Source organism: Neofelis nebulosa, chromosome 12 (genome assembly GCF_028018385.1).
Source record: "Neofelis nebulosa isolate mNeoNeb1 chromosome 12, mNeoNeb1.pri, whole genome shotgun sequence".
NCBI lineage: Eukaryota > Metazoa > Chordata > Mammalia > Carnivora > Felidae > Neofelis > Neofelis nebulosa.
The window spans coordinates 14,509,530-14,531,752 of NC_080793.1; the positions used below are offsets into that span (position 1 = coordinate 14,509,530).

The 22,223-nt window shown below is 38.8% G+C and overlaps 1 protein-coding gene across 2 annotated transcripts in view; it reads left to right on the plus strand.

The window, feature by feature from the left end:
* LOC131491409 (complement C5-like) overlaps window positions 1–19,849 on the plus strand; it is a 43,276-nt gene extending 23,427 nt beyond the window's left edge. For both annotated transcript variants that reach the window (XM_058694326.1, XM_058694327.1), the window contains 6 exons: window positions 6,805–6,867; window positions 9,103–9,297; window positions 11,898–11,982; window positions 13,902–13,975; window positions 16,054–16,170; window positions 19,653–19,849. In XM_058694326.1, the coding sequence (XP_058550309.1) occupies window positions 6,805–6,867; window positions 9,103–9,297; window positions 11,898–11,982; window positions 13,902–13,975; window positions 16,054–16,139 (503 nt within the window). In that variant the 3' untranslated portion in view covers window positions 16,140–16,170; window positions 19,653–19,849. The remainder of the gene's footprint in view (window positions 1–6,804; window positions 6,868–9,102; window positions 9,298–11,897; window positions 11,983–13,901; window positions 13,976–16,053; window positions 16,171–19,652) is intronic.
* Window positions 19,850–22,223: the final 2,374 nt, after the last annotated feature.

Below are 22,223 nucleotides of genomic sequence, written 5' to 3' on the forward strand. Positions count from 1 at the left end.
TGCTGTTCTTTTGTTGTTTTATTTTTATTTTGTAGCTCCTCAGAAATATTTTTTTTCTTCAAATTTTTATTTAAATTCTAGTTAACATACAGTGCAATACTGGTTTCAGCAGTAGAATCCAGTGATTCATCACTTACATACAACACCCAGTGTTCATCATAACAAGTGCCCTCAATACCCATCACCCATCTAGCCCATCTTCCACCCACCTCCCTCCATCAACCCTCAGTTTGTTCTCTATTGTTAAAAGCCTGTTGGGGCGCCTGGGTGGCGCAGTCGGTTAAGCGTCCGACTTCAGCCAGGTCACGATCTCGCGGTCCGTGAGTTCGAGCCCCGCGTCAGGCTCTGGGCTGATGGCTCGGAGCCTGGAGCCTGTTTCCGATTCTGTGTCTCCCTCTCTCTCTGCCCCTCCCCCGTTCATGCTCTGTCTCTCTCTGTCCCAAAAATAAATAAAAAACGTTGAAAAAAAAAAAATTAAAAAAAAAAAAAAAAAAGCCTGTTATGGTTTGTTTCCCTCTCTCTCTTTCTTGCCCCCCTCCCAAATGTTCATCTATTTTGTTTCTTAAATTCCACATATGAGTGAAGTCATATGGTATTTGTCTTCCTCTGACTTATTTCGGTTAGCATAATACACTCTAGCTCCTTGCATGTCATTACAAATGGTGTTGCTGTACTTTTGATATCATATCCATGAAATCATTGTTATAACCAATGTCATGAAGCTTTTCCCATATGTTTTCTTCTAGGAACTTTGGGGTTGTAAATCCTACATTTACATCTGTATTCATTTTGAGTTGATTTTTGTATATGGTATCAAACAAGGGCCCAATTTTATTTTTTTGCATGTGGACATCCTATTTCCCCAACACCATTTGTTAGAGAACTTCTTTCTCCATTGTGTACTCTTGGCACTCTTATTGAACATCAGTTGACCATATATGCATGAATTTGGTTTTGGGCTCTCTATTCTGTTCCATTGGTCTGCATGTCTGTCTTTATATTGGGATCATACTGTTTGATTACTGTAGCTTTGTAATATCGCTTGAAATCAGAAAGTGTGATACCTCCAGCTTTATTCTCCTTTCTGAGGATTGATTTGGCTATTCATGGTCTTTTGTGCTTCCATATGAACTATAGAATTGCTTTCTCTGTTTCTATAAAAAAATGCCATTGGGATTTTGATAGATTGCATCTAATCTGTAGATCATTTTTGGTAGTACAAACATTTTAACAATATTAAGTCTTCTAGTCTGTGAACATGGGATGTCTTTCCACTTGTTTGTGTCTTCTTTCATTTCTTTCATCAGTGTTTGTAGCTTTCAGCAAGCACATATTTCACCTCCTTAACTAGGTTTATTCTTAAGGTTTTTATGGAGAGGTACTATTGTAAATTAAATTGTTTTCATAATTTCATCTTTGGATAGTTCATTGTTACTGTATAGAAACACCACTGATTATGTAGATTCTTTTTATCCTGCAACTTTACTGAATAAGTTTATTAGTGTAATAGTTTTTTATGCAGTTTTTTTTTCTATATATATAACCATTTTATCTGCAAACAAGGATGATTTTACTTCTTCCTTTATGGTTTGAATGCCTTTTTTTTTCTTGCCTAATCACTCTGGCTAGAACTTCCAGCAGTATGTTAAATCGAAATGATGGAGAGTAGGAATCATTATCTTGTTCCTGATCTTTTTTTTTTTTTTAAATTTTTTTTTCAACATTTTTTATTTATTTTTGGGACAGAGAGAGACAGAGCATGAACGGGGGAGGGGCAGAGAGAGAGGGAGACACAGAATCGGAAACAGGCTCCAGGCTCCGAGCCATCAGCCCAGAGCCCGACGCGGGGCTCAAACTCACGGACCGCGAGATCGTGACCTGGCTGAAGTCGGACGCTTAACCGACTGCGCCACCCAGGCGCCCTCTTGTTCCTGATCTTAAAGGATATGCTTTTAAGTTTTTTCTTTTTTTTTTTTTTTAATGTTTATTTGTTTTCGAGAGAGACAGAGACAGAACGTGAGTGGGTTAGGGGCAGAGAGAGAAGGAAACACAGAATCCAAAGCAGGCTCCAGGCTCTGAGCTGTCGGCACAGAGCCCAACAAGGGGCTCGAAGTCACGAGCTGTGAGATCATGACCTGAGCCAAAGTCAGACACTCAACCGGCTGAGCCACCCAGGTGCCCCCTTTTCAGTTTTTTACCATTGAGTATGATGTTAGTATGATGTTACCTGTGGGCTTTTTATATATGGCCCTTATTATGTTCAGGTACTTTCCTTCTGTTCCCAGTTTGTTGAGACTTTTTTATCATGAAAGAATGATGAATTTTGTCAAATGCTTTTTCTGTATCTATTGAGACAATTGTGTAGCTTTTATTTCTTTATTTGTTAATGTGGTGCATCGCTGTGTATCACATTAATTGATTTTCATATGTTGAACCACCCTTACATCCCAGGTATAAATCCCACTTAGTCATGGTGTTTGAGCCTTTTCCTATGCTGTTAGATTCTATTTGCTAGTATTTTGTTGAGGATTTTTGTACTTATATTCATCAAGGAATTTTATTTTCTTGTGGGTGTCTTTGTCTTCGGTATCATGGTAATTTCGGCCTCATTAAATGAGTTTGGAAGTGTCCTTCCTATTTAATTTTGAGAAGAGTTTGAGAAGGATTGGAATTAATTTATCTTTACATGTTTGGTAGAATTTACCAGTAAAGCCATCTGGTCTGGACTTTTGGTTTCAGGGAGGTTTTTGATTATTGACCCAAAATTTTAGTTATAGGGTTTTTTGGTCCTTCTGTTTATTCATGATTTAATCTTGGTAGGTTTTATGTTTCTAGGAATTTATCCATTTAATTTCTTCTGAGTTATCCAGTTTGTTAGTGTGTAACTGTTCATAGTAGTCTCTTATGATCCTTTTTATTTCTGTGGCATCAGTTGTAATGTCTCCTTTTTCATTTCTGATTTTACTTATCTGGGTCTTCTTTTTTTCTTAGTTAGGCTAGCTAAAGGTTTGCCAATTTTGTTTATCTTTTCAAAATACCAAGTCTTAGTTTCATTGATTTTTTTTTTTAATATTTCATTTATTTCTGCTGTAATCTTTGTTATTTTCTTTTTTTTTTCTTTTTTTTTCTTTTTTTTTTTTTTTTTACTGACTTTGGATTTGGTTTGGTCTTTTTCTAGTTCTTTGAGGTGTAACATTAGGTTGTTTATTTGAGATCTGTCTTCTTTCTTAAATTAGGCATTTATTGCTATGAACTTCCCTCTTAGTACTGCTTTTGCTGCATCCTATAAGTTTTGGCATGTTGAATTTTTGTTTTTATTTCTTGAAGTATTATCTAATTTCCTTTTTTATTTCTTCTTTGACCTAATGGTTGTTCAAGAGTATGCTGTTTAGGGCCGCCTGGGTGGCGCAGTCGGTTAAGCGTCCGACTTCAGCCAGGTCACGATCTCACGGCCCGTGAGTTCGAGCCCCGCGTCAGGCCCTGGGCTGATGGCTCGGAGCCTGGAGCCTGTTTCCGATTCTGTGTCTCCCTCTCTCTCTGCCCCTCCCCCGTTCATGCTCTGTCTCTCTCTGTCCCAAAAAATAAATAAAAAGCGTTGAAAAAAAAAAAAATTTAAAAAAAAAAGAGTATGCTGTTTAATTTGCACATACTTGTGAATTTTCCAGTTTTCCTTCTGTTACTGATTTCTAGTTTCATTCCATTGTGGTCATAAAAGATACTTGGTATAATTTCAGTCTTCTTAAATTTGTTAAAACTTATTTTGTGACCTAACATATGATCTATTCTGGAGAAGGATTGTGTGCCTTTGAGATTAATATATATTCTGCTGTTGTTGGTTAGAATGCTCTGTATATGTTTGTTAGGTCTATTTGGTCTGTAGTGTTGTTTAAGTCCTCTGTTTCCTTATTGATTTTCTGTCTGGATGTTCTACCCATTATTGAAAGTGTGATACTGAAGTCTCCTCCTATTACTATATTGCTGCCTACTTCTCCCTTCAGTTCTGTCAATATTTGCTTTATATATTTAGGTGTTCTGATGTTAGATGCATCTTTAGTTGTTATATATTCCTGTAGATTGACTTTATTTATCGTTATATAATATCCTTCTTTGTCTCTTGTGACAATTTTGGCTTAAAGTCTATTTTGTCTAAGTATAGCTGCCCTTGCTCTCTTTTGATTACCATTTGCATGGGATATCTTTTTCCATCCTTTACTCCCACAACACATTTCTGATAAGCTTGTCAGCACTCTGCATGAACCCACCCCCCAACCCCCCCCCCCCCCCCCCCCCGCCCACCAGCATCCACGTCCCTCTAAGGAAGAGAGTCTGTCTTAGGTCAGATTAAACTGCTTCTGGATCTTTTCCTTTCTTGCATTGCTTTAGGGCCCTGTGATCAGACCTCACTTGTCTTCTTGGGGAGCACCTTAGAGGGGGTCTTGTTCTGTCAAACCACTTCCTGGCATGCCTTTCTCCTATCATTTGCCATAAAAGCTCAAGCTTCACCTTTTCTTCCAACCCCACTCCCAAGCTGGCCTTGGAGAATGACCTCTCCCCCTGTGCTAATTTGCTAGGGTTGCCAAAACAAAGTAGTACAGACCGGGTGGGTTAAACAACAGAAACTGTTTCCCCACAGTTTTTAGAGACTAGAAGTTCAAGGTCAAGGTGTCAGTAAGATAGATTTCTTCTAAGCCTTCTCTCCTTGGCTTACAGATGGCCACTTTCTCCCTGAGTCCTCACACAGTCTTTCTTCTGTGTGTATCTGTGTTCTAATCTCTTCTTATAAGGACCCACCCCATATTGGATTAAGGCCCACCCAATGACCTAATTTAACTTTAATTACCTCTTTAACAACCTCATCTCCAAATATTTTGAGGTACGGGGGTTAGGACTTTAACATATGAATTTGTGGAGGAAAACTGAATTCAGCACCTAACAGTCCCTTTATACTCAGTCTGACGTTATAATATTAATAGAATGAAACCCCAATTTCATGTCTTTCTTTTTTAATTCTTTTTTAATTTTAATTTTATTTTTTAAATTTATATCAATTAGTTAACATATAGTGCAACAATGATCTCAGGAGTAGATTCCTTAATGCCCCTTACCCATTTAGCCCTTCCCCCCTCCCACAACCCCTCCAGTAACCCTCTGTTTGTTCTCCATATTTAAGTCTCTTATGTTTTGTCCCCCTCCTTGTTTTTATATTATTTTTGCTTCCCTTCCCTTATGTTCATCTGTTCTGTGTCTTAAAGTCCTCATATGAGTGAAGTCATATGATGTTTGTCTTTCTCTGAGTGACTAATTTTGCTTAGCATAATACCATCTAGTTCCATCCACATAGTTGCAAATGGCAAGATTTCATTCTTTTTGATTGCCGAGTAATACTCCATTGTGTATATATACCACACCTTCTTTATCCATTCATACATCGATGGACATTTGGGCTCTTTACATACATTGGGTATTGTTGATAGTGCTGCTATAAACATGGGGGCGCATGTGCCCCTTCGAAACAGCATCCCTGTATCCCTTGGATAAATACCTAGTAGTGCAATTGCTGGGTTCTAGGGTAGTTCTATTTTTAATTTTTTGAGGAACCTCCATAGTGTTTTCCAGAGTGGCTGCACCAGCTTGCATTCCCACCAACAATGCAAAAGAGATCTTCTTTCTCTACATCCTCACCAACATCTGTTGTTGCCTGAGTTGTTAACGTTAGCCATTCTGACAGGTGTAAGGTGGTATCTCATTGTGGTTTTGATTTGTATTTCCCTGATGATGAGTGATGTGGAGCATTTTTTCATGTGTCAGTTGGCCATCTGGATATCTTCTTTGGAGAAGTGTCTATTCATGTCTTTTGCCCACTTCTTCACTGGATTATTTGTTTTTTGGGTGTTGAGTTTGTAAGTTCTTTATAGATTTTGGATACTAACCCTTTATCTGATATGTAGTTTGCAAATATCTTCTCCCATTCTGTTGGTTGCCTTTTAGTTTTGCTGATTGTTCTCTTTGCTGTGCAGAAACTTTTTATTTTGATGAGGTCCCAATAGTTCATTTTTGCTTTTGTTTCCCTTGCCTCTGGAGACATGCTGTGTAAAAAGTTGCTGCGGCCAAGATCAAAGAGGTTTTTGCCTGCTTTCTCCTCGAGGATTTTGATGGCTTCCTTACATGTAGGTCTTTCATCCATTTTGAGTTTATTTTTGTGTATGGTGTAAGAAAGTAGTCTAGGTTCATTCTTCTGCACGTCGCTGTCCAGTTTTCCCAGCACTACTTGCTGAATAGACTGTCTTTATTCCATTGGATGTTCTTTCCTGCTTTGTCAAAGATTCCTTGGCCATACGTTTGTGGGTCCATTTCTGGGCTCTCTATTCTGTTCCATTGATCTGAGTGTCTGTTTTTGTGCCACCATATTTCGTGTCTTTAGATTTTTGTGATATCCAGGATAGGGACAGGATTTTACTGATTTTTGTTGTTTCCTAACTGGGAGACAAAAGGCACTCACTAAGTGTTTTAAACAGATGAACAAACACCTTAAAAATGTGTGTATGTGATGCTTTCTGTCTTATTATGTTTGAGCTTCTTGAGGTCATACTTTAGCAAAGAACAAATAATAATAGTGCTACCAAAAAATATGCTTACTCTGCTCTTGTACATCTCTGTTTTACGGGTATACAGATCAGAATTGTTGTGGGAAATAGAACAGATCTCTGATAAAATATACACAGTCCATTCTGTGAACTGGTAATTTAGATAATCTGATGGAAGCATTTATTCTGAGGTATGTTCTCTCTCTCTGTTTTTTAACAGGTGGATTGTTGGAGAAAATTCCCAGATCAAGAAGAGAATTAAAAGAGAAAATAGAAAGTCTAGGTGCTCCAAAGTTTCATGTTGTTTTCAGAGGTTATGATGAAGTGATCCAGGATCTGCTACATTTTCTCATTCTAGCTAATTGATGTAGACCAGATGAAAAGATCTGTAGGCACACCCAGCTTTTGCTCTTTATAGGAGTAAAGCAAACTGGTTAAATTAACACACATTTACTTCGCAGAGTCTTAACTTAAAAGAAATAGGTCACCACCATAGCCATTCTCTATAGTGATGATAGAGTTGCTTTCTAATTGTCTCATAGATCTTCCTCTCTCTCTCAGAGTAGCTGGTGCAGCAGTTAAATGTGTAGCTTCCCCCCACATTCTCACAAAAGCTAGGTCTGATGAACTTTAGGTTGAAATAATAGCTAATGCTAATTGAGGACTTACTACATGCCAGGCACTGTGGATGCCTCATAATCAGATTTTCTCCTTAAACACTCACACCAATCTCATGCAGTAGGTACTCTTATTACCTCCATTTTCCAGATGAAATCATCAAGGCCCAGAGAATTTAATAATAAGTAACATGTCCAACATCTTGGGATAGTGAGTGGCACAGGTCAGATTGACAGCAGAGCCCACTACACTAGTGACTGCTGTGCTCTGCTGGGCACTACTTCTATCCTTTGGATGTTCAGAACCTGTCCGGGTCACTTGGAAGATGCGTGTGAAAGAACTGATTTTAATATAGCACTCATATTTCAGTTATACTATCAATAATGTCAAGGAGTTACAGATATTGTGCTTTAATAATAACAATGATAATATTGTCATTAGTATATGTCATTAATAATAATGACGATAATATTATTAGTAGAATAATGATGATAATAATATTATTATAAAGCGCCCCCCCCCATTTCCAGCAGGGATTTGCCACAAAAGCATATTTAGAAGGCATCACATAAAACAATGTTTTTAGAATTAGAGACCAGGTTTGGGTCTCAGCTTACTACTTACAGCTAAGTGATCTTTGCCAAGTTAAATGGAGATAATTTCTTTCTGCTCTGCTCTTAGGAGAATTGAATGAGATCGTACAGCTAAAGCACTTAGCTTAGGAGGAACTAATGTTTAATGCTTTATTCTTTTTATTTTTTATTGCTTTAAATTTTTTGATGCCTATTTATTTTTGAGTGAGAGAGAGAGAGAGAGATAGAGAGAGAGATAATGAGTGAGAGGGGGAGGGGTAAAGAGAGGGGGAGACACAGAATCCAAAGTAGGCTCCAGTCTCCGAGCTGTCAGCACACAGCCTGATGCAGGGCTCAAACCCACGAACCGCGAGATCATGATCTGAGCTGAAGTCAGATACTTAACCAAATGAGCCACCCAGGTGCCCCGGTGCTTTATTCTTTTTAAAGCTCTTTCTCACCAAAGCCACACTCTGACCGAGGCTAGGCAGAAACTATAATCATTTAATGATGGCAAAATGAGTTTCTGAAAACTGAACTGTGTTGCAAAGTCCAGATGACTGGAAGAGGTGGGGCAGCCACAAGTGTCAGACCTTCTATTCTGTGGCCCAGTGGCCTTTTCACTACATGATGTGCCTCTTAGCTCCAGCCCCGGCCCTGCCTCTTAGCAGCTACACCCACTGGGACAAGTCTCTTCCCCTATCTGTACTATTATTTCTTCCTTTCTAAATGACAGAGAAGACATGACCAAGTCTAAGGTCCCTTTCAGAGGTTCTTGAGAAAACAGGAGGACAACCTCAGTGAAAGTTCTTACTCTTCTATTCACTCACTCAGACTTTGTGCTGGCTGGCTTGACCTTCTTGGCCAAGTGCGTGTCCAGGGGAGAGTGACTGTACAAGGGCTTTGAAACCATATCCTGTGAAAACATGGTCCAAATAAAAAAGCCTCAGGGATGTTTACTGGAGAAAGGATGAGATTTAGGTAGTCATGATGACTGTCTTCAAATATTCAAGGAAGTGGTGGTTATGTGACTTTTGCTGCACAAGAGGATTAATTCTATGAGTACCTATAAAGAAATAGGAGTGAGAGTTTGATTTAGAAGATGTCAGGAAGAGTTTTTCAGCAATTAGAGCTCTCTGAAATGGAACAGGTTGCCTGGAGAGGAAGCAGCTTCCCATTCTGATAGCTGTTCCAGCAGGGGCTGGTTGACCATTGGTGCTGGAGGGGGTGGAGCCGGGGGTACCAGGGAGGAAGATGAACCAGAGCCTGTAAGTCTAGCCCCAAGACTTTGAATCTGTACTTGACTAAGAGCAGTTGTATTATCTCAGCATCCACGTTCAAACACCCATTGATCCAGAAGTGCTGTTATGACGGAGCCTTTAAAAGCGAGGAGAGCTGTGAGCAGAGAGCTGCAAAGATTACCCTTGGCCCACGTTGTTCCAGAGCTTTCTCTCAGTGTTGTGAGCTGGCAAGTAAACTGCGGGAGGAGACGTCTTACATCCATGTAATGATTGGAAGGCATGGTATGTGTAAGCGCTCCTGTTTTGTGTGCAGTACAGTAAGAGGGTGCCAAGCAGAGTCTGTGCTGCCATTGGAAGAAGTACTTCCAAATTTGGCTTAATGTAGGAAAGATGAAGTATGAACTCCTGCCAGTTTGGCTTGAAAAAAACAGAGTGGTCAGTGGCAATAATACTAGTTTGGATACCACTAGTCCCACTAGTCCCACTGACCAGCTTTCTCACTAACTCAGTGTGTTGCGTTTGCAGGTCGTTATTTATCCTCTAAGAGCTAGTTTGTGAAATGGCAATATTTGACTGAATGATTCTGTGATACTCATTTTGTACACACATCATTGACCACACATGATACTTAAAATCTTGCAAAAAGACAATAGGAGACTTTGAAGAATCAAAATATCATTATTGATTCTGCCACAAAGCATAACCAATAAGAAATTTTAGAAGTAGAAGAAATCCCAGTAAGTGTATACAGAAAAGAGTTTCCTTTACTTCAATTTCACATGGTTTCGTGGAAAATCCTGATGAGTACAACTTATTACAATTTTGTTTAATTTTAATAACCTTTTCCACCTATTTTCCTTGGTTTCATCTGAATTCTACTTAACTGCCCTACTGTGCAGATCATGCAAGTTAAGGCATGATCATAATTAAGAAAAATATTGCAATGTTTGTTTAATCTGGTACTTTAAAAAGTCAGTAACTTTTAAATTATTTTTTAAATTTTTTATTTTTAGTTTTTTTCCAATTTTATTGAGATATAATGGGCATATAACATTGTGTAAGTTTAAGGTGTACAACGTAATCATTTGGATTATGTATATATTGTGAAATGTTTACCACAGTAAGTTCAGTTAACATCTATTACCTCTCATACTTACAATTTTTTTCCTTGTTAAATAACTTTATTTAAAAAAATAACTTCTTTGTGCCTTTCCATGAACTTATAAAAGTATATAAACAAGTAAGCTCTGAAAAATATTTTAAAATATAAAACTTATCTTAAATCTTCAATAATAGTGATATTGCTGGGAAATCTTTCTAAACTTATGAATGCATATGATTGAAATATTTTTATTAGTTAAAAAATATATGAAAGTAATATAACCTATAGGCTTAAAAAAGCCAAATAATAAAATTTAGAGGAAAATCAACAAAATATTTAAGAATAAACATTAAAAAAAGCTCTGTCAGTTGACTGTTTTCCTTATGTTCTGCCTTGTGTTCCCATGACTTATTCATTGCCTGTCTGGAGAGGCCTGTACCTCCCTCTCCCCTTCACCCATTTTTTTCTAACTCCTTACTTCCTTTCCCTCTGGCAACCATCAGTTTGTTCTCTGTGTTTATAGGTCTGATCCTGCTTTTTGTTTGCTTACTGTTTTGTTTTTGTTTTGTTTAGATTTCATTTATGAGTGGAATCATATGATATTTGTCCTTCTTAGCCTGGCTTATTTTACTTAGCATAATGCCTTCCATGTTAATTCATGTCCTCTTTTCTTCTCAAACTTGCCAGAGCTTTCTCTATTATATTGATCTTTTTAAAGAAACAATTTTTTAGTTTTGTTGATTACGTCTATAATTGTTTTCTGTTTTATATGGTCCATTAATCTCTACCTTCTACTTTTTTTTTGTTTTATTGTTCTTTTTCTAACTTTGTAAGTTAACTACATTTATTTTTCATATGAATTATTGATTCAGGTGTCTCCTTGTATTTTTTACAGTTTTTGCTGTATGTACTTCAAAGCTGTGTTCTTACGTAGTTTATGCCTACCTCTTCTTTTTAGCAAAATGTAACTCTATCCACATAAAATATTTTTTTACCCCATTTAAATTGTTCTGAATTCTGTTTTATCAGAAGTTATTATTTAACTACTAGCTTATCTTTTGTCAGTATTTGGCCTGTATATGGTTTTCTATCCCTTTATTTTAAACTTTTCTCTATCACTTGGTGCTGTTGTATAGCTTTTAAATCTGTTTCTAGATAAGTTTTCTTTTCTTAACCTGTTTTGAGAATGTCTAACTTTTAATGAGATGTTTTAAGCCCACTCAAGTTTGTTGAGTTTATACTTATTCATGTTCTCTTATATTTTCTATTGAATATGCTTCCTTATTGTTTCTTTATATCCTTTCTTGCCTTTTGTTGATTTGCTTTGGCACATCCTTCTTTACCCTTTTATTAAAAATTTGCACTAGTTTTCATTACAAAAACAATACTTTAATAGAAGAGTGTGAAGTACAAGGTAAAAATTCCTGACCCCTGTACTACCTGCTTTCTAAACATTAAACATTGCCATTGTTTAAAATTTTTTATCTTTCCAGAAATTTTCTCTGCCTATATAAATATTTATGTCTACACCTGTAGCTGTATCTCTGTATAACATTTTGTTTTATACCTATGGGAGGTTACCATTCTGTATTTTGCTTTTTGCATGTAATGCATATTAGACACCTTAAATCGAGGATTTTATTTTCCTATTTTGATATTACAAAAATTAAATGTTTGATCAAATTCATTAAAATATTTAATTTAAAGTTAGCCATCATGCTTTAACATGTAACTCTATTGTATGTTATGTTTACCCTGTGTTTTCATATTTTTAATTTAGAGCCATCAAGCAGGTACCCAATAATGTTTGAAAGAAGCATTTTTTTAGAAAACGGGTTATGGGAAGTACATCATGTCTCTAAAAGGTATTCTAAGATTTTATTGTCTTTTCCTTGGGAATTTTAAAAATTATTCAAATATGATATATAAGTGGTCTGTCAATCTTCAGAGGGTTTCTTTGATTACTAAAGATAGCACTGACATTTGATCAAGGTTAATTTGGTTGGCTATTGGGCTGGTTTTTCCCTCAGTAGCAGGGTTAACTGAGCACTGATCTTTGTAGAAGAATGCCATTTCACTTACCTTGAACTTATACTGAGCATGTAGTTTGGGGTGATATCCGGGCATTATACTTCTGTGTAGTTGTTTCAGTACTTCTAAACAGACTCTGGTGTGTAACAAACACACCAACAATGTATATCATCCATTTAGGTGTGTATTCCAATGCTGTTTATCTACATAACAAATAAGAGAAGGCAACATTTTCCTTGTATTATAAACACACGCTGTAAATAACCGATTATCCATAAGGTTTGAGAAATGATCAGTTTTTCTTCAGTTATCATGACTTGCCTGATGCCCAACAGCCTCCTTTACTCTCCCTGATTCCAGCTCTATCCACTTCTCTGATTCACTCTCTAAGCACAGCCACCCGTGTGATTATGTTAAAATCCAAATCTGATCATGCCATTTCCCCACCTAAAACCATTTCTCCATGACCCATCAGGCAAAATCAATGTAGATTAAGACCCTCTCATCCACTGCTCTTGCCAATGGCTCCAGCCCATCTCCCAGAAGCCCTTGCCACTATCCTTTATTGTGCCCTCTGTGCTCCAGCAGTACTTGGTCTGTGCAGTTTTCTTACCTTTTCCTGGAAATCCTCTTTCTTAACCCTCCACTCCTAACAAAAGGCATTTCACATTTGACAACCAACTCAGACACTGGGTTCACCAGAAAGTGGCCCCCAAAGAATTAAATACTTACCTCTCTGCATTCTTACTGTAGTTTGTACATGCTTGTATTGAAGCCCTTATTACCTCTGTGATCATGTATTTGTTTACATATTTCTCTCCTCTTCTAGAATAAGTTATTTGAGGCAGACAGCTTGTTACTTATCCCTGTATTTAGTCTTAGGACTGTGCCATGCACATGATAGGCACTTAGGAAATGTACTGTTTAGACTAAATGGACTTTGATATTCTGAAAATTCCTTTTTGTTTCCATTGTTTTTGATTACTCTACTTTTCTTAAAAGTAGAGTTCACTGAAAATAATATAATTTTAATTTGATAACTTATCACAGCCCTTTCAGTTTATAAAAGTAGGGCAATGAAAACAAAACATGGGAGTATGTTGAACCATGTCTTAATCCATCTGGGCTGCTATAACAGAAAACCACTGACTGGGTGGCTTATAAACAAGACATTTATTTCTCATAGTTATGGAGGCTGAAAAGTCCAAGATCAAGGCACTGGCAGATTTAATGTTCAGTGAGAGCCCACTTTCTGGTTCACGGATAGCCATGACAGAAGGAATGAGGGAATTCCCCAGGACCTCTTCTGTAAGGACACTAATTCAGTTCATGAGGGCTCCACCCTCATGACCTGAGCACTTCCCAAAGATCTCATGTCTAAATGCCATCACACTGGGGATTATATTTCAATGTATGAATTTTGGGGGGAATGCAAACATTCAATCTATGCCAAACCATATGTATATGCCTGTAACCAAACATTCTTGACCCACATAGCAATTTCATATATTTCAACTTAATTGGTGTATAGGCAATCATTCTGAGAATGTAGGAGTCCCTTGTTGTCCTTTGTTCTTTCCTTGACTTTCTCCCCACCTATGGTCACTGATTTAACTTTGTTTTCTTGTGATTTGCTTCAAGAGCCCATATGTGAAAACTGTAAACATTTCTGATTAATAGACCATGTTAAATTGGTTCCAGGTTAACTAAGGCTCACCTGTGTGTGATAGCTGTGAAATATTTTATTTTCTAGGCATCAGATAGAGTTGACGCTACCTGATTCTCTACCTACCTGGGAAATTCAAGGTGTTGGCATCTCAAATCAAGGTAAACAGCTAGTATGATATACTGAATTAAGGAGCAGTTTATTCATTGCAATATGTTTATCATTTTATTGACAGTTTATCCAGAACTTTGGCAATAGCATATTTTAGACTCTCATTGTAAGCTCGTATGAAAAAGAGTTATCTATATGTTTTTGAACATATTTTGTTCATTTAATGTTTTTGTAAGCCATCATTATATGAGCCACAGTTTTAAGTTCCTACTTTCCTAAAACTGTTATGATTTGCTGGGAGGTTGAGGTGGAGGATAAAAACAGGACTCATTACTGAGTTTTCCCTCAAACTATGGGTAACAGTGCAAATCAATATCATTTGTAAATTATTTTTAAGGATATTTATTTGAAGGGTGCCTGGGTGGCTCAGTTGGTTGAGCATCTGACGCTTGATTTCAGCTCAGGTCGTGATTCCAGGGTTGTGAGATCAAGTCCCACATCAGGCTCTGCCTGACCATGGAGCCTACTGGGATTTTTTTTTCTCTCTCTCTCCCTTTCCCCAGCTCACACACCCCCATTTGTGCACACCTTCTCTCTCTCTCAAATTAAAAAAAAATGTTATTTCATTTTTTATAATTCAATATTTCACCCATTAAATGGTTTCCATAATGTATTAATGTCTTTGGCTACACTGAAAAATAGGATGGAGACAGACCGCTAAAAAAAAAAAAAAAAAAAACAACTATGCAATTTTGTAACCAGAGCACTAACAACAGCAACAAAAGAACAATAATCTGATAAAGTTCCAAAGATATTAAATTCTAACAGAAAATATTATAGTACATACAGTACTTAATCTTTAAAAAGAACACAAGTAAAGGTAGCTAAACAGAAGGTTGTGTGAGGGATGGCTGTGGTGGCTGAGTTATGGAGAAATGTGTAGACATCTGGGGAAGCTGATGGCCAAATGGAGCCGATGAAAATATGTGGGGCAAATGGACGTTGTGTCATAGTACTCGGTTCCTCATTTGCTGGCTGCTTTCAGCTGAGTAATGTACTTGTGTTCAGCTCCTATTACATGGTGGCCAAAAATATTGAAGTGTTAGGGGGAAAAGTGCACATGAATCACCAGGATGCATTGCCATCCTTCCCTGTCTTAGCAGTCATTGCAAGCTAAGAACATTCAGGCCTATACCTGGAGCTGAACAGACTGTGCCTAAAAAAATGTTGTGCGTGTGTACTTAATATTTTTATCCAGTGCCTTAAGGAAATGATTCTCAGGCTAATGGAAGTTACTAATGTTTTGTTGTGGTGGTGGTGGCTGAAGTTCACAAACTAATGGTGCAAATGTGAACACTGAGTGGATATTTGATGATACTAAAAACTCTCATTGTTTTTGACAGTGAGGTTAAAAAAACGGAAGTTATTGTCTTTGAGAGATATATGCTGAAATATTGACAGAGAAAATAACGTGATACTGAGATTTGCTTCAAGATATTTCAGGAAGTTCAGGAGAGATGGGTACAGAGGAAACAAAACTGGCCATGAGTTGATAATAATCACTGAGCTGGGTAGTGGGAACGTGGAGGTTCATTATGCCATTCTTTCTACTGTTTATATAAGTTTGATTTTTCCTATAACCAAAAGGGTACTTTTTTAACTTTACAAATAATCATAATAAGGCCTTTTTGTTTACGGCCATTATTTGAATGTTGAAGACAAAGGCCTGCCCGCCAGATAGCCCCGTGGCTCACTCTGCCACAGGTTCCGGGCTTCCCCTGACCAACCTGTGTACCGGACCTTATCTTCTTTATATGTGTCACTGCCTGATAGTTTATCACATATTGTTTATGTCTTCGTGACTAGAGGGAAGATTTTGCCTGTCTTGTTCACTATTGTATCTGCATTAGCTAGAACAGTGGCCCATGGTAGGAGACTAAGTATTAATTGATTCGAGAAATAAGCATCACTAAGTAGAACTTTCAAGAAGAAGAGAGAAATACAGGGGGAAAACAAAGGAAACTCAATATCGTCTTTTTCTCTTCCTCCAAGTAAAATACAAGAATTTTGGAGAAGAAGTACCCTGGGGGCCCCCTAATGTGCTTCTGTGCGCTGTCACCCCTCACAGGTCTGTGTGTTGCTGATGTGCTGCAGCTCCAGGTGCACAAAGACAGTTTCCTGGTCGGAGACAACAATATGGCAATCGTCAATTAAGAGGGACAGTTTCCCACACTAAAGTTCCTAAGTAAGTAGGTAAATATGTGGCACCAGAGTCAAGGGCTGAGAAATCTGATGGTAAATCCACTACACACAATTCACTTTAATGTGGCATGAACACCGCCCTTAATGCAAAAGGGTCTGACATCAGGGAGGATTGGGGTGAGGGGGAAGGAGTGAGAGACTCTCAAGTTGTATATAATTAACGTATCACCAGAGAAAAGGAATGGAAGTTTAGGTGAGAATAAGGTCATATTTTTGTTGGGAATGGTGGGAGTTGAGGGAAGTCTTCCTTAAATTAATCCACAGAAGCACAAGACTGGTGGTTGCCAGTGGTGGGGTTGGGGGCTGAGAGAGATGTGGAGTAACTGCCTGATGGGTAAGGGTTTTTTGTTTTGTTTCGTTTTGTTTTTTTGAGCAATGAAAATATTTTGGAATTAGATAAAGGTAGTAATTGCATAATATTGTGAATGTACTGAATACCACTGAATTGTTCACTTAAAAATAGTCAATTTTATATGAATTTCACCTCAAAACAAAGAAGTCTTCTTGTACTAGCTAATGGTGGGGAGGGCAGTGGAAGTCCCCTCCTCTGTAAAAGTAGGAGGATTGGCAGATAAAATCATCTCTGTCCCACCCCCACATCACTCTGGACATTTGGGATGGATCTCAGAGAATGGGTAGGATTTTCACAAGTAGAAATAACGACTGGAGTATTTTATGATGATAAAACAGCATACATATGGAAAGGGGAAACCATGGACAGTTTATTGCAGCCAGACCCTAGTAGGCTTAGAGGTAAAACATTCTTTTGAACTTCTAAATTATTCCCAGAAGCAGACTAAAGGACCCTTCCCAGTCTTACAGTGAGTTGATGGCAGACCTAAACCTAGAACTTTGGTCTTTTGACTTTTAGGCTTGTGCTCTTTTCACTATAGAAAATAATTGATTCCATATGCTTTAGATCAACAAATTGGTCTTAAATAAATTGTACTAAGAGTTGCAGTATAGGGGCGCCTGGGTGGCTCAGTCGGTTAAGCATCCGACTTCAGCTCAGGTCACGATCTCACGGTCCGTGAGTTCCAGCCCCGCATCGGGCTCTGTGCTGACGGCTCGGAGCCTGGAGCCTGTTTCGGATTCTGTGTCTCCCTCTCTCTCTGCCCCTCCCCCGTTCATGCTCTGTCTCTCTCTGTCTCAAAAATAAATAAAAAATAAAATAAAAAACCTTAAAAAAAAAAAAAAAAGAGTTGCAGTATATTTAAAAATGAATATGTAATCCAGGAATTAAAACCCCAAATCTCAGTCTGGAATGACCATATAGTTAACACCAGTTTGTCTTTCAGAGTTCCAGTGAGAGCCATTTTCTTGGGGAACCTTCTATTAGCCCCAAGCCCTGATAGAACTGTTACTTTCCTTTCTATTTATCTCAAGTCTATCATTACACTCATAAGCATGCTTATATAGCTAATGTCTGAGTCTCCTACTAATCCGACCTAACATTTACTGAGGACTTAATCAAGGTCAGATCCATCCTAAGCTTTTTGCAAGAATTCATTTACCTAATTTTCACCATAACCCTATGAAGTAGATATTTCATTTGTTCTCCCTTTACGGATAGAGAAACTGAGGCACACAGCGATTAATTTGTGCAAGTCAAACAGTGAGTAGCAGAACCAGGACCCAACCCCAGCAGACTGATTCATGAGTCCACACACTGAAGCTCCTCCCTGAGAGCAGCAGTGACTGTCTCTATGATTGCATCCTCGGCACCTGCCTGCCCAGAGCGTGTGCACGACTGTCAAACAAACGCATGGTCTCAATGCGAGCTCAGGAATGGCTCATACTTGGCTGTGTAGCCTGAGCAAGTCACCTGGCTTCTCTGAACTCAACATTTATCCTAACCACCATGTTTAGAGTTGTAAAGCCCAAATGAGATCATGGATGTGAAAACACCTTGGACAAGAATGAATGTTTAAATAAATACAAATGTACAGGATGACATGGTAAGGATGCTTCGTAAATTATATTCTTCTAAATACTTTAATTATTTGAGAGAATCATAGATTTGGATTCACTTTTGTTCAAAAAGCATTTTAAGAAAAGTTCAGGTAGAAGTCTTTTTCAGTGGCATGATTTGCCTCAATGAGACGCATTATTTGGTAACAATTCTCACTGGCTTGAGTAACCTGCCAGCAATGACAGCTAATTGCCTTTTGGACAGAGGCTCCACATAGATCTTAACTTCTTCCTTCATATATTGGAATAGGCTCAGTTTCATTTCCTTCAGAGTTCAGCATTCATAAGATTTATGTGTATTATTTATGCTTTTTATTAAGGCCTCAAGTAGAATAAAAGCACACTTAACCTTACTTGGGAATTGATTTCCATTTTAAAAACAGTAATGGGGTCACTCACTTTTGATTGGCTGTCCTAATTATAAAGCCACTAAATAAATGGTTACCTAAAAAAAGAAAGAGGTTATTAAACAGATGAATCAAAAGCAGTGAATTGCTCTTATTTATGGTGCCCACTTTTATTTCTAATTTATTTCTAATGCTTTTATTAGAAGTGCGGGCCCTGGAGCAAGCCCTGTAGTAGAGATCCAAACCTAGACATCAACCCCAAATTCTGGCACCATAACTAAACCTTCAGGTTTGTACTCAGCTCCTTGACTCCTTTGAAATACTATGGCAACTTGAAGTTATGGATTTCAAGTCATTCTATATTAAAGCAAGTAAAAAGAGGGAATCTCTCAGAGACAAATTCATTGCCAGTGTTCATTCAGCCCATAGTTATTAGCATTGACTCAGGTGGCGGGCACTGAGATGGCAATAAGAAGTGACTGCTGAAGCAGAAAAACAGAAAAATTCCCAAACACCACCTACCACTGTTATCAATATAGAAATTTCCTTTTTTTCTGCAACTGAGATAATTTTGTAATAGCAAGGTATGCTTGACCAAACTTGACCTGATACCCTGATTTGTACTGTTTGGCCCCGGGTCCTTGCCCTTGCCTTGAGTATCTTCGTGGTGGTTTGCTCATCTCTGGCTACTGATGGCCAGAGAAAAGATCTCCTTAGTTGAGTACATTCCTGGCAGAAAAATTCACCTTTCCGCCCCCCCCCCCCCATAAGCTCAAGGTCTTAAAATGAAATATTTAAATATATTTATGAATTCTGCCTTTCATTACAAAAGAATACTCTGTATTGCCAAAAATAATAATCTTTGGGAGTTCTGCTAGAATTCAACATCATGTTTTGATATTCAGGAATATGGAATGCAAAAGATGAAAACACTTGTGTCAGCGAGTACTAACTAACCTGGAATTCATTCTTTCTTTCCCCCTTATTATCAAAACCTGAATTTTAGCTGGCCTTCATTTCCCTTGAAGTTGGGCACAGCCTATTCCCAAGTCTCTTAATGAAATGTATGTATGGGACTTTGGAGAAGGCTGCTCAAAGCGAGTGGATTCAACAGGGAGGGGTCTCTTTTCTGCCTTCCTTTTTGCAGCCCTCATCCTACAAACAATGGCTGGAGTTCCAGCAGCCAACATGGACCATGAGGTAACACTGAAGATGGAAGCTAGGTGATAGCATGGTGGAACAAAAAAATAACGGCCCCTGCCTCTGAGGACATATGGAAATGCCATTGCAGCCTTGGACTTCTTTTATGTGAGAGAGAAATAAACATATACCTCATTTGGGCAACAGTGATTTTGATTGTGTGTTATATACAGCAGAACCTAATTCTTTTTTTTTTTTTTTTTAATTTTTTTTCTTTCAACGTTTATTTATTTTTGGGACAGAGAGAGACAGAGCATGAACGGGGGAGGGGCAGAGAGAGAGGGAGACACAGAATCGGAAACAGGCTCCAGGCTCCGAGCCATCAGCCCAGAGCCTGACGCGGGGCTCGAACTCATGGACTGCAAGATCATGACCTGGCTGAAGTCGGACGCTCAACCGACTGCGCCACCCAGGCGCCCCAGCAGAACCTAATTCTAATTATTATAAACTCATTTTCTTTCTCTGGCCCTGTGTAGCTCCCCTGTCATAATGCTCATCACAGTTTGGTTTAACTGTTCATTTGATGGTCTGTCTTCAACACTAGACCCCAAGTTCCTTGAACATCCTGTCTAGTTCTGCATTGCTGCCCCAACCACTGTCTGGTACATTTTAGGTGCCCAATGAACATTTGTTGAATGGTTGACTGCAGGCACGCCTAAATCTCAATTCTCTCTTCTCTCTTTCTCTTCTCCATCCTTTATAGATTATTCCTGCTATCAGACTTCTCCATCTGATTAAGCCATCCTTCATCTCTCTCCATCCCTAATGACAGCCCAGTCATCTCTCTATCTCATCCCAGCCTCTTGCCACCCCCTGCAACATTCCCATCCCTGTCCACCACATCCTTCATTCCTAAGCCAGGGATACCTGGGATGCACTCCACCAATTTCACAAGGGTGAAGGACATTATTCTTAAAAGGGTGAGCTAGGATGCTAATACAGGCCTTCTCGCCAAGTGCACTTGAAGCTAGATCCCATGTGGCACCTGGGGCTGGGGTTCCAAGGACCCTTGGGGAATTCTGAGAGACAATTCCAAGCCCAAACCATGGTCTTAGCAGTTCTCAAGGTGCCCCTTACCCATGGCCTGTGCCAGGGCTTGGTGCACAGGATCCCCCCCTTATGTGGCAGAATTAGCCCTGCCTCTTTCCCAGATCCCTATGGTCTCAGCCCCAGGTTCTGTCCCACAGTAGCTGGCATAGTAGCTGCTCAGATGAGGAAACCTGTCCAAGCAAGTGAAGAGGCCACCAGAGATGTCCACACTGAACTGCCTTTCTTGCTCCCCTAACAGAGTAGGGAAAAGCTTTTAAGAGGCCCTACCCTCACCCCAGCCAGATCACATCCATCATCCCCCAAGATCTTATTTTCTTAAGGGAAAAGTGCAGAACTCCCAGAAGTGATTCTATGTGGTCTAGAGGCAAGATGTTATTAAATGCTGAGTACATGTGGTATAGGATTTGGCATCTACTTCTCCTTGCTCATATTATATATGCCTCAATTCTGATCTTTGAATGTCTGCCTCCTCCCTGGTCTTTTTTCTTTGCAGCTTAAAAAAATTATAGTAAAATATATATAACATAATATTATTTTAACCACTCATAAATATACAACCCAGTGGTATTAAATACATTCACAATGTTGTGTAACCATCAATATCATTTATACCCCAAACCTTTTCATGATTTGTAACAAAAACTCTGTGCCTATTAAATGATGACTCCCCCTCCTGGTCTGTTTCTTGATCAGGGACCCTGCCTCCATCGTGGCCATCCCCTGACCTCAGCCGTATAGTTAGGTAGGTCCTACCTATTTGCCAATAGTCCATCTTAATGTGATTTTCTGCCTGGCCTCTTGAGGAACGCATCCCAACATGACCTACCTGTTAAGATATTACTTTCTTAGACCCCTGATACTGGCTGCCTCTCTTTTGCCTCGTTTTGAAAGTGCTCTGTAGATGCTGGCTGCCAAAAGGAATGCTTTCTAAGCATCTACAAGCTAGGACACTGTCTGTCCCAACCCTTGGGAGCTGGCTTGCTTCCAGGTCATATCTCCTAGCTCATGCCAGTCTGTACGTCTGCCTAAAGTAACTGAGCTATTGTGTCCTTTTGACAACCATCTTCCCAAACACTTCTTCCTCCTTATCATTCTCCTCCCAGGTTGCAATCCCTTTGCTACTTGCCCTGTGCTATTTGAAGAGACTCCATGTGATGTTAAGAGACTTTGGAGTCCTATATGGCTCTGCTCCTGGCTTTGCTACTCCAGAGCTGGCTTCGTGGACATGCAGCTTGTGTGGTCACAGAGGGCCCAGCACTCAAAAGGGCCCACACTTCTGAATTTATTAATAGTTATATCTTTGAACCTGTGTCTTATAAGTCTGATGGGGAAATGGAGCATGTAGGTGGACAGAGGAGATATGTGCAAACACATGTGCCCACCATTCCTTTTCACCCCATTCACATAGAGCATTCACGATACCCCATGAACACAGAATACCAGTGGACCCACAATGCAGTTTAGGGAG